The sequence below is a fragment of the Sander vitreus genome, chromosome 22 (genome assembly GCF_031162955.1).
Source record: "Sander vitreus isolate 19-12246 chromosome 22, sanVit1, whole genome shotgun sequence".
NCBI classification, from domain to species: domain Eukaryota; kingdom Metazoa; phylum Chordata; class Actinopteri; order Perciformes; family Percidae; genus Sander; species Sander vitreus.
The window spans coordinates 11,334,082-11,345,788 of NC_135876.1; the positions used below are offsets into that span (position 1 = coordinate 11,334,082).

The 11,707-nt window shown below is 43.8% G+C and overlaps 1 protein-coding gene across 1 annotated transcript in view; it reads left to right on the forward strand.

Moving 5' to 3' along the window:
- zfhx4 (zinc finger homeobox 4) overlaps positions 1-11,707 on the forward strand; it is an 84,717-nt gene that overhangs the window by 17,870 nt on the left and 55,140 nt on the right. Inside the window, exons 2-5 of the mRNA XM_078281208.1 lie at positions 2,632-5,167; positions 5,674-5,892; positions 6,504-6,798; positions 9,692-10,233. Coding sequence (XP_078137334.1) covers positions 2,678-5,167; positions 5,674-5,892; positions 6,504-6,798; positions 9,692-10,233 — 3,546 coding nt within the window. The 5' untranslated portion in view covers positions 2,632-2,677. The remainder of the gene's footprint in view (positions 1-2,631; positions 5,168-5,673; positions 5,893-6,503; positions 6,799-9,691; positions 10,234-11,707) is intronic.

Consider the following 11,707-nt stretch of genomic DNA (forward strand, 5'->3'; position numbering starts at 1 on the left):
AAGACAATATATGAAATATCTATATGTTTGACGGAAGGAAGAAGCCCAGTATGTTGTTTTGGCTCTAAGGTAAGCGTAATGGATGATTTATGGTAAAAAACTGACTGAGCTTTAATTTATGTGGATTTGGAAAATTCTTTATTATATATACGTTTCCCCTACTGCCAAACTCATTTAGTTTACCTCTTCTGTCATACAGGGAGCACAGCTATATCTGAAATTGAGAAATTTGTGGTGAAACTGTGAAACTCCTTGCTTGTTTAGAATACAGAGCTAATTGCTGCTAATTTCTTTGCAATTACAAGTGTGACTTAACACGTAGACAGGTGTGTTTGTGTTGTTTGTGTATAGGGGTGTAGAAAACCATAGTTGTAATGTTCAGGATCTGTGCCTTGGGCTAAAAAATTACTTTAAAAAAAATCTGATCAGATAAAGTGTATGTTGAATCCTGATCTAACAGTTGGGTGGAGTGAAGATAGTTATTGGTAGGATATTGGTCACAGAAATGTACAGTGTATACACACTTATGTATACAAACTTTTTGGCAGACATTTTTGCACTTCATGCTTATAGAAATGTGAAGAATTAGCAATGTTTGCTCTAGAACTATGCTTTACCCTTCCTGACTGTACATACCTATGCTTAGGAGGTGACTTTGTCATGTACATGTCACACATCTACGTATCAAATAAGCACTGAAATTAATTTTCGGCTCCTTGTGATTTTTTTTCATTAATCTCACGAATAGAGAGACAGAAACTGAGTGAGACACAGATAGAGAAAACATAATTCCTCCCTTTTAATCTATCACTAGTCCCCATGGAATCATCTCTGGGATATGTCAGATTCGACCTGATTATAGCGCGTGCACACACATGCACCCACAAACATACTCACACACATGTTTGATTTCATTCCTCACGCTTTTACTGTCCCTCCCACTGGCTTTGTTTAGCAGTGGATTGTTGCAGATTAATCCTCTAATTGCTTTGTAGCTTTGTAGTGAGAGAGAGGGAGTGAAGAAAAAGAGAGGGAGAATTAAGCAGCAGGTGGATTGGGTTAAAGGTTAACATGGCTCTTTAAAGCTTTCTTTTAATGCCAGCTCATTTACACGCAAGCATCCGAAAGGCGCTGGTACTGTATCAAGTGAAAAAACACTGGCACGCACAACTAGTTAATTTGTTGCATTTAGCTGAGCAAGAAAGCAGTTTCTTTTAAGCAGCAATGAAGCTTCAGTTCTCAAGCTTTTAGTCTGCTTTTTCTTCCCTAATGGCTTTATCTCAGTTGTTTTCTTCTTGTTCTCTTTAGGTGTTGGGAAATTATGCCTATGATTACAAAATGAAATGACTGTGGGGTGCTGTGTGTGTTTGTAGGTTTAGGAGGCTTTTTTGTACATTGTGTGCGTGCATTTGTGTGCCGTTTGCATTTGTGGCTTGTTGTGAAAAGCCAAGAGATTGAAGTAGTGAGGGGTTGAGAGATGGGCAGCCGCCCAGGATTGATAACATCTCACTGGTATTCCAAACATCATTCCTCATGGAAGCTCATGCTCTCTCTCTCTCTCTCTCTCTCTCTCTCTCTCTCTCTCTCTCTCTCTCTCTCTCTCTCTTATATCTTTCCTTTATAGCTCCTATGAAAAGATATTTGAAATATTATGAATGTAAATATTATTTAATTTCCTGATTTTATTCCTGCATCTGCACCCTTTTTTCAACATGCAGTGTTCTACCTTTCCATAGCTGCATGACAGTATACAGTTTGATACTTTCCTTGTCCACACAGAGTCTAAGTCATACCTTCATGGCATTAATAGGTTAATAGGTGCTGCGTAATTAGCAACTCCTGACTGGTAAGAACATTCCGAGACTGATTTAGCCAATGATTGAATACTCCTCTAACTCCAATCTGCTCTTCCTCTAAAAGGAAGACATAACAATTTTGCATATAAGTTAATAGATACACTTGATTGATTAATGTTACCTCTGTGTGTTAGTTAATTGTCCACAACTTGAGCTAGTACTAGCTTGACATAATAATTTTTTAACATAGCATTTGCACACGCAGGACACAACAGAAGCAAAACTGCTTCCCGTGTTGAACAGTGGTTTGTCGATCAAAGAATCTATTTACTAGGCAATTGGGTTATTCTTATGAAAGTCCCCACAACCAGCTGTCGTGGGAGCTGCTTCATTCATTTATACCTAATTTCCCCTGTTTCCAAGCTCTGGTCCCTGGGGTCAATAAGGGACAACATTTTTGTTCAAGTATGTTTTTTTTTCTGTGGTTGTGGCAAGCAATCTCCATCTGCCAGTTATAAGACAAAGATGCAAGCGGGAGCAGTTAATATCGGATTTCTGTACTTTTCAATCATGGTGCTAGCTACTTAACACTGTTCTTATTTTTGGTAGGTGGTAGGCTATACAGAGGTAGATAACTGTCATCACACGCAATACTAAAATCACCAACCTATGCTCTAATTAATTTGAACTTACTTTCACCCTACTTAGAACTAACTGTGTTGTTGCAAACCTCATTTGGATGAGTTAACAGTAGTTTAGAATTAGCCAACAATATATGCTGTTTAATACGCCATTTACTAAATCTCTTTTTTATTTCTGTTTTTCCCCAACTCAGGTCCCTGTTAGGCTGGATGAGATGAGATCCCTATGTAGTGGTCGTCATGGCAACTTGTGACTCTCCCCCTATGGTGTCATCACGGCAGCAGGAACATGGTGGCCAGAGGCTGGACGCTGCTGCTGAGGACAACTCTGTCGTCGCCATGGAGACCAGTCTCGCCAACAGCAACAACGCCAATAACAACCAATCGTCGCCTGCTGCCATTGGAGAGCCAGAGAATGGCCTTGGAGAGCCCGCTTTAAGCTCGCTAAGGTCTACTGCTACCCCTACCAATGTCAGTGCAACCATCGACCCTGTAATGGAACAGAGTCGGAGAGAAAGCTTTACTAACGGTAACAAAGGGAGTGTTACCGGGACTTTACCAGGAGGAGGAGGAGGAGCAGCTTTGGGTTCGGACTGTTCTGCCCCTGCCACATCTCCTGTGGCACCGGCAAAGGAGATCCCGTGCAACGAATGTTCTAGTTCCTTCTCCAGTTTACAAAAATACATGGAGCACCACTGCCCCAACGCCCGCCTGCCTACCACTGGAGGTCACGAGGAGGGTGAGGAGGTTGAAGGGATGGTAGGGGAGGAGAGTGAAGATGAAGGAGAGCGGGAGGTGGGTGCTGCCGAAATGGGGGAAATGAACAGCGAGATGGAGATGGAAGAGGATAGTGATGTGGAGAACCTGAGTGGCGAGATCATCTACCAGCCCGATGGCTCTGCCTTCATCCTGGAGGACGCCAAAGAGCAGTGTGGCAACCAGGGGGGGCTCTCTGGGCCTCTCCAATTCAGGGGCCTGCTGTCCCCCCAGACCTTCCCCAATGCCCAGGTCAGCAGTGGCCACAGTAGCCTGAGCCCAGGGGGGGAGCGGTTGGAGCAGCCCGCTGCACCCATGTCCTTCTACCCCCAGATCATCAACACCTTCCACATCGCCTCATCCCTGGGGAATAACCCCCTAGTGGCCGACCACCCCTCCTTCCCAAATACCTCAGCTGGAGGGCTGGCGGGCACTCGTCCCATGTTGCACAGTTTCCGTGTCTATGACCTCCGCCACAAGAATGACAAAGACTATCTGAAGGCGGATGGTGCAGCCAAAAACTCCTGTGTGTCCAAAGATGTCCCCAACAATGTGGACTTGTCCAAGTTTGAGGGCTGCGTGGCCGATGGACGGCGGAAGCCTGTGCTGATGTGTTTCCTGTGCAAGCTGTCTTTTGGCTACAGCCGTTCCTTTGTGACACATGCTGTCCATGACCACCGTATGACCCTGAATGATCAGGAGCAGAAGCTGCTAAGCAACAAGCACGTCTCTGCCATCATCCAGGGCATCGGCAAGGACAAAGAACCTCTTATAAGCTTTCTGGAACCAAAAAACCCCACCAACTCTGTGCTACCCCACTTTCCCACACCTGCCAACTTCCTAGGGCCAGACACGGGGCTCCGCGGCTTGTGGAATGCTTTCCACAGTAGTGGGGAGAATACCGATTCCCTTCAGGCAGGTTTTGCCTTCCTGAAGGGCAGTGCCAGCAGCTCCTCCAATGACCAAACCCCCAGAACCCAAACCATGCCAAAGGCTGAGACCAACCCAAACCTCGGGGGAGGGGCTGGTGCCCAGAGAACCCCCAGCGGGAGTTCTGCTGCTGCTGCCATTGGTGGCAACTTGGAAGGTCAGAACTCTAATAGTGACTGCAAGGGCCACGTTAGGGACACATGCACTTTGCAACCCAATGGGCCGGACCTTAGCCAGTACCCGCATGTCAAGCGGGAGCCTGGTGCAGTTGGAGGAGAAAGTCCAGAGCAGGATGAGGATGCTTACTCCAATGGTGGTGGAGTAGAAATGGAGGCAGATGAGGAGGAGGAACAGGCCATGAACATGGCAATGACTGGACAGCGTGCCGACAGCACCAGTAGCAAAGATTTCCCTCTCTTAAACCAAAGTATTTCCCCCCTTTCCAACAGTGTGCTAAAGTTTAACAATGACATCAAAGGCCCTGCATCCACCTCCTCCTCCCTGCCTGTGTGTGAGAAGCTAGAGATGGAGAAGAGCCGCCTGTCCACTGCCCTGGCAGCTGCCCGAGAGCGGGAGAGCAGCAATGACTCAACCAGTGAAGCCCTGACAGGACGGGATGAGTCGCCCTCCTCCCACCCCCTTGACATGATGATGTTGCGCAGAGATGATGAGAGTCCTGGACCTCTGTATCAACACACAGGAAATCCCAGTACGCCTGGAACTCCCGGCACACCTGGTACCCCTGGTCCAGGTGAAGGTTCCCCAGGTAGTGGGGTGGAGTGCCCCAAGTGTGACACGGTCTTGGGATCCTCACGGTCTCTGGGTGGGCATATGACGATGATGCATTCACGTAACTCCTGCAAGACGCTGAAGTGTCCCAAGTGTAACTGGCACTACAAGTACCAGCAGACACTGGACGCCCACATGAAGGAGAAACATCCGGAGTCTGGTGGATCATGTGTGTACTGCCGCACAGGACAGCCTCACCCTCGTTTAGCCAGAGGCGAAAGCTATACCTGTGGATACAAGCCTTTCCGCTGTGAGGTCTGTCCATCTAATTTTTCATCTCTATGGACTATTTTTCTGTCTTTTTTATCTTTCTGAAATGTTCTTTTTTATTGCATTGGGTTTCATAAGCCAACTTTTATCCTTAATTTAACCAAAACAAATGTCTCTCTGGGTTTGGTGGACATATGTTAATAAAAAAAGTATATTAGCATCTTGGCAATATAGATAATGCAATTTGCTTTTCAGGCCAATTTTGGGGCACAGGCATCTGACCATTTATGGCAACCTCTACAGTTGTACATCTTTACTCAATTGAAAATTCAGTGTCAGAAGAGAGGAAGGAGGGAAATTTCTTTAAATGTCTTTCTCTTTTTATTCAACAACACCTGTCACAGCTATAAAGGTTAAAGTAATTACATCATAAGACTGACTGAAGAAAATCTGAATTTTAATACTTAATCATTAATCAGATATCAGCTGTTTTTTGTTATAAATATACATAGTGTATATCACACATCACTGTATTCATTCTTCCCTTGTAGGTATGCAACTACTCAACCACCACCAAAGGCAACCTAAGCATCCACATGCAGTCGGACAAGCATCTGAACAACGTACAAACACTCCAGAACGGTGGCAGTGAGGCACAATACAACCATAACCATAACCATGCCAACCCTGTGCCCAGTGCCAGCCTTGGTGGAGGCTGCGGTGCGCCCTCTCCATCCAAGCCCAAACAGAAGCCCACTTGGCGCTGTGAGGTAATGAAACAACAGTGTCATTGTAGCACTGTGGTAGCTACATACCAATTTGCTTGTTTCAATGTTTAAACAATGAGTCAGTTATTTTCCTGTGCGTCACTATGTCTATTATTTTTCGTGGCCACATCATCTGACCTCTGGTCATTATAAAACTGAATTTTAAACACCCCAACATTTATACACTTACACACGACATATACATAGACACTCTATTCTCACACACCATTCTCTCTGCCTCTTACCACATCATTATAACTGTTGTATGATGTATGTTATTGTCTTTACTGTCTGTCACTGTATATACATACGTATATGTAATTCTCTGTGTATTATATGTGTCATTTACCTGTGTCACTGTTACACTGCTTTCACTAATAACATTTTTAAAATTAACTGAATTCCTCATACATTATAGCATTATGTACTAAAATGTGGATTAGCTATTAAGATTATGTTGTTGCTTCAGTTGTTGTCAATGCCCATTTTGAACAATGTATAAAATGAATTACATAATGAATTATAATTTCATTTTAAGTGTGATGATGATAAAGAAACTAGCAGAGTCAGATCCCCTAAAAAAAGTGTAATTTATCTGGCCTTGCTTCCAACAGGTGTGTGACTATGAGACCAACGTGGCGCGGAACTTGCGCATCCATATGACCAGCGAGAAACACATGCACAACATGATGCTCCTGCAGCAGAACATGAAGCAGATCCAACACAGCCTCCATCTGGGCCTGGCTCCAGCTGAGGCAGAGCTTTACCAGTACTACCTGGCTCAAAACATGGGCCTGGCAGGTGTAAAACTGGAGAGCCCAGCCGGCAGCAGCGGCCCAGATGCTCAGATGATGATTAACCCGTTCCAGCTAGATCCTGCAACCGTGGCTGCTCTTGGATCTGGTCTAGGTGAGTAATACTAGAATTGAAATTAAACAGAAGTTTTACCCATTGGTCAATTATAAAGCATAAAAAGGCATTTCCTTTTTGATATATTCACCCTCAATGTTGTTTTTCGGTTTCTTCTGCACATCCTTCACTTGGTCAGTTTTATGTTTTGTCTCATATATCTGATACCATCTGGGTATGTTTTTTTATCTCTTTGCCTTTGTTGCTCTTCATTTTTTCTTCCTGACCTCTCACCTTCTCTTTTTCTGCTCCGATCCTTTTTACCTTGGCCCCCTTGCCTCACCCTCTTCTCTTTCTCTTCCCTCTTATCTCTGCTCTCAAATTGTCCCTCTGTCATTGTCTCCCTTCTTTGACCCCTCTCACTGATTAAAAAATGATTATGAGACGCCACATGAGAATTATTCTTAATCTTTCATTTGTAATTTTCTTAAATCAGCTTAATCCCCCCCCCCCCCCCCCCCCCCCCCCCCCCCCCATACACACCCCACCCCACCTTCGCTTACCCTAGAGAGGACTCACACACATGCACACACACATGCACACACACACAGCAGGAAGCGGATTCCCGTAGGAGTGAGAGAGATTTAACAATAACCCTGCAGTGTTACACACCCACTCCCTCCTCTAGTGTGGAGATCACAGCCCAGCCAGCAGATGTACTCTCAGTGAATTACACTGATAACACACAGCTCCCCATAGTGAACACAGCTGTACATAAGTTTAGATGGTGTGAGCAGGATACTTATATATTCAAATACTCACACAAACGAATAAAATGGAGGATGGATTTTCATGCGTACAATTTAGAGATATACACATTCTAAACGTCTGCTCACATTTTGCATCCTGTGCTATTCTTTAAAAACAGCACACACATACACACAAATACACATTTAGTCATCCACTAATTAGGGGAATTGTACTTAAGCTGTAAAGAAAAAAAAACGATTCAGATGATGTGTAGTTGTTAAATCCTCTGTGCTCCAAACACCGTGTTGAGATTCTATCTGAAAAAAGACATGATGAGCTCTGCTATGGCATGCATAGAGAGACAATGAAGGGATCAAATGAAAGAGTTAATTACATTGCTATGAATGGCAGATCTCCTTTTTTTGTCCCAGGGTGGGCGGGCAGAAGAAAGAGAAAAACGTGTACAATGCATTGATCAGCTTTTCAAATCTCTGCGTGGATGTGAAAAACGCTCGGAACCCTAAAACCGGTGTCCCACCATTGCTCAGAGCAGTAATTAAAGCTACCTGATGAGCGAGTTAGCAAGTTGAAAAGGATGATTGTAATTGATCCTGATTCAATCCTATTAGGGTTTTTTTTATAGACAAGACTTTGTAAGGAGCCCTAGTCCTCTGTGAGGCTTTATTTTATCAAATCCTTTTGTGTGAGAGAGACCTGCATGGAGCACTCACTTTTCTCTTCACACTTAATTTCATTAAAAGAGCCTTTTCTCTTTCTCTCTATCCTTTTTACCTTGGCCCCCTTGCCTCACCCTCTTCTCTTTCTCTTCCCTCTTATCTCTGCTCTCAAATTGTCCCTCTGTCATTGTCTCCCTTCTTTGACCCCTCTCACTGATTAAAAAATGATTATGAGACGCCACATGAGAATTATTCTTAATCTTTCATTTGTAATTTTCTTAAATCAGCTTAATCCCCCGCCCCCCACCCCCCATGCACACCCCACCCCACCTTCAGCTTACCCTAGAGAGGACTCACACACATGCACACACACATGCACACACACACACAGCAGGAAGCGGATTCCCGTAGGAGTGAGAGAGATTTAACAATAACCCTGCAGTGTTACACACCCACTCCCCTCCTCTAGTGTGGAGATCACAGCCCAGCCAGCAGATGTACTCTCAGTGAATTACACTGATAACACACAGCTCCCCATAGTGAACACAGCTGTACATAAGTTTAGATGGTGTGAGCAGGATACTCATATATTCAAATACTCTACACAAGCGAATAAAATGGAGGATGGATTTTCATGCGTACAATTTAGAGATATACACATTCTAAACGTCTGCTCACATTTTGCATCCTGTGCTATTCTTTAAAAAACAGCACACACATACACACAAATACACATTTAGTCATCCACTAATTAGGGGAATTGTACTTAAGCTGTAAAGAAAAAAAACGATTCAGATGATGTGTAGTTGTTAAATCCTCTGTGCTCCAAACACCGTGTTGAGATTCTATCTGAAAAAAAGACATGATGAGCTCTGCTATGGCATGCATAGAGAGACAATGAAGGGATCAAATGAAAGAGTTAATTACATTGCTATGAATGGCAGATCTCCTTTTTTTGTCCCAGGGTGGGCGGGCAGAAGAAAGAGAAAAACGTGTACAATGCATTGATCAGCTTTTCAAATCTCTGCGTGGATGTGAAAAACGCTCGGAACCCTAAAACCGGTGTCCCACCATTGCTCAGAGCAGTAATTAAAGCTACCTGATGAGCGAGTTAGCAAGTTGAAAAGGATGATTGTAATTGATCCTGATTCAATCCTATTAGGGTTTTTTTTATAGACAAGACTTTGTAAGGAGCCCTAGTCCTCTGTGAGGCTTTATTTTATCAAATCCTTTTGTGTGAGAGAGACCTGCATGGAGCACTCACTTTTCTCTTCACACTTAATTTCATTAAAAGAGCCTTTTCTCTTTCTCTCTATCCTTTATCCCTCCCTATGCATGCCAGCCTTTCATTTTCATTCGAGCTTTGTCTTTCTGTCATACCTCTTTGTTTTTATATACTATTCGTCCTTCTGTGCATACTGCCTGCCTTTAATAAGATGTAATCCTTATGAAAGCCTTACCTTTTGAATACCTTTCTGTCTTTCTAGCTGCTGTTTAACCTGCATTCTCACTCATTTTCTCCACAGTGAATAGTGACCTATCAGCGGAGCTTCGTCTTGCCAGTGGTCAGCTAATGGCGGATGACCTATCCCTGGTGTCCTCCGGTGGAATGGGGGGTATGTCCTCATCAGACCCCTCCCTTTCGTCCTTGTCGCCACCTATCAACGACCCCTCGCTGCGCCTCTACCAGTGCGCCGTGTGCAACTGCTACTCCACGGACAACCTGGAGGCTCTCAACGCCCACGTCAATGCCGAGCGCGCTTTGCCCGAAGAGGAGTGGCGCTGCGTGGTTGGGGACGTCTACCAGTGCAAGCTCTGCAGCTACAACACACAGCTGAAGGCCAACTTTCAGCTACACTGCAAGACAGACAAGCACATGCAGAAGCACCAGCTGGTGGCCCACATCAAGGAGGGAGGAAAAGCCAACCAGTGGAGATTAAAGTGTGTGGCCATTGGCAACCCTGTGCACCTCAAGTGCAACGCCTGTGACTACTACAGCAACAGCGTGGATAAACTGAGACTACATGCCACCAACCAGAGGCATGAGGCTGCCATCCGCCTCTACAAGGTAAAAACACATTTTTGTTTTTGCAGGACACTGACTTTATAATGCTTAACATACAGCACAATAATAGCATTCTTACTGGTATACATCTGAGGGGAACACCACTAATTTTAAGATCAGATTGAGAAAAAGCACACATGTTTTTGTTTATAAAGACTGTGCCCTATTCTCTTAGCTGCAGTGTCACATGAATATAAAGTTCCCATGAGAATGGAATGACCGAGATGGAAAAGGTCACTCTTAGAGCACCCAGGATGATTTCCATTGGATATGGGTATATGTCCTGCTTATGACCAGCTGGCACTAATGTTACTAATAATTATACACAAGTCATGTCTTATTAGCGAGTTTCAAATGTTTCAAAGTTTTGATTATCTTCAGCTGTCTTTTCAGCTTGTTTTTTTCCAGCTGTAAAAGTTTTGCGCTATTCGGCAAAAAAACAGGAAACTCAAATGAGACAGAATGACATACAGCAAAGTTTTGAATCTGCAACGTTAACATTTATGAAAGAAGTCTCCACTGACCCACATACTTTAGTCACTCCTTTTAATCATTTTTGTTAAAGGGGACCTGATTTTGATGGAATTGCATCTATTTTGAAATCTGTGTCTGATTTTTACTTACAGCTCTAAGGCTTGAGTGGATTAAGCACATTGGCATTCTTAGGGTTATTTAAAACAGTCGTAGTTGACTTAAACACGATGTACGTATTGACACAGGATTGGCTGACAGTCTGGCAAAGGCTACACTTGGCATGGGATGAGGTGGGGATGTCTTATTCTCAGGGATTGTTCACTAATTGCATTGAAATATTTAAAATGTGTACATTCTTAACAAAAGTGCTGCTTGCACATTAGCCTACATATAGCTAATCTATAGGATCGGCTTGATTAGCCCACACAAATCACAAATTAGACTACCAGAGGAAGACTTTAGCATAGGTGTGTCTCTTTGCCTGGAGTTTAGAGTGTTGAGACACTTTTGGCAGCTGTTTAAGTTGATTTAAAATGAGGCAAAAGCCAGATATGTTACCTAGGTTACAATGACCACTGGCAGCTATGTAATCATGCAAAGAAAGCTATTTATATCAGTTGTGATTAAATGTACAAACCCAAGAAACACAATCAACAGTACAGACATAAAACAAAGAGGCTTGTCTGAACATTTTCCTAACATATTTTGCTTTCCAAGAAACTCAAGTAAAGTAAGGGTGTATGCTTTTAGGCACATACAACTACCAGTTTAGCCAAGGCAAGTGAGGATCATCCCATTGCCCCCTCTGTGCACCCATACACCCCTGTACCTCATCTACCCACCCACCTACCCCACAGGCCTCAACAAATCTGTTCCACAGATGACGCTTTTAATGCCTCTGGCAGAAATCCCACTATTTTACCCTTGGACATGTGGTAGTAAAGCAGAGAGAGAGGGAGAGAAAGCATAGAGCAGCAGAGCAAGGCAGAAGGAAAAAAATAAT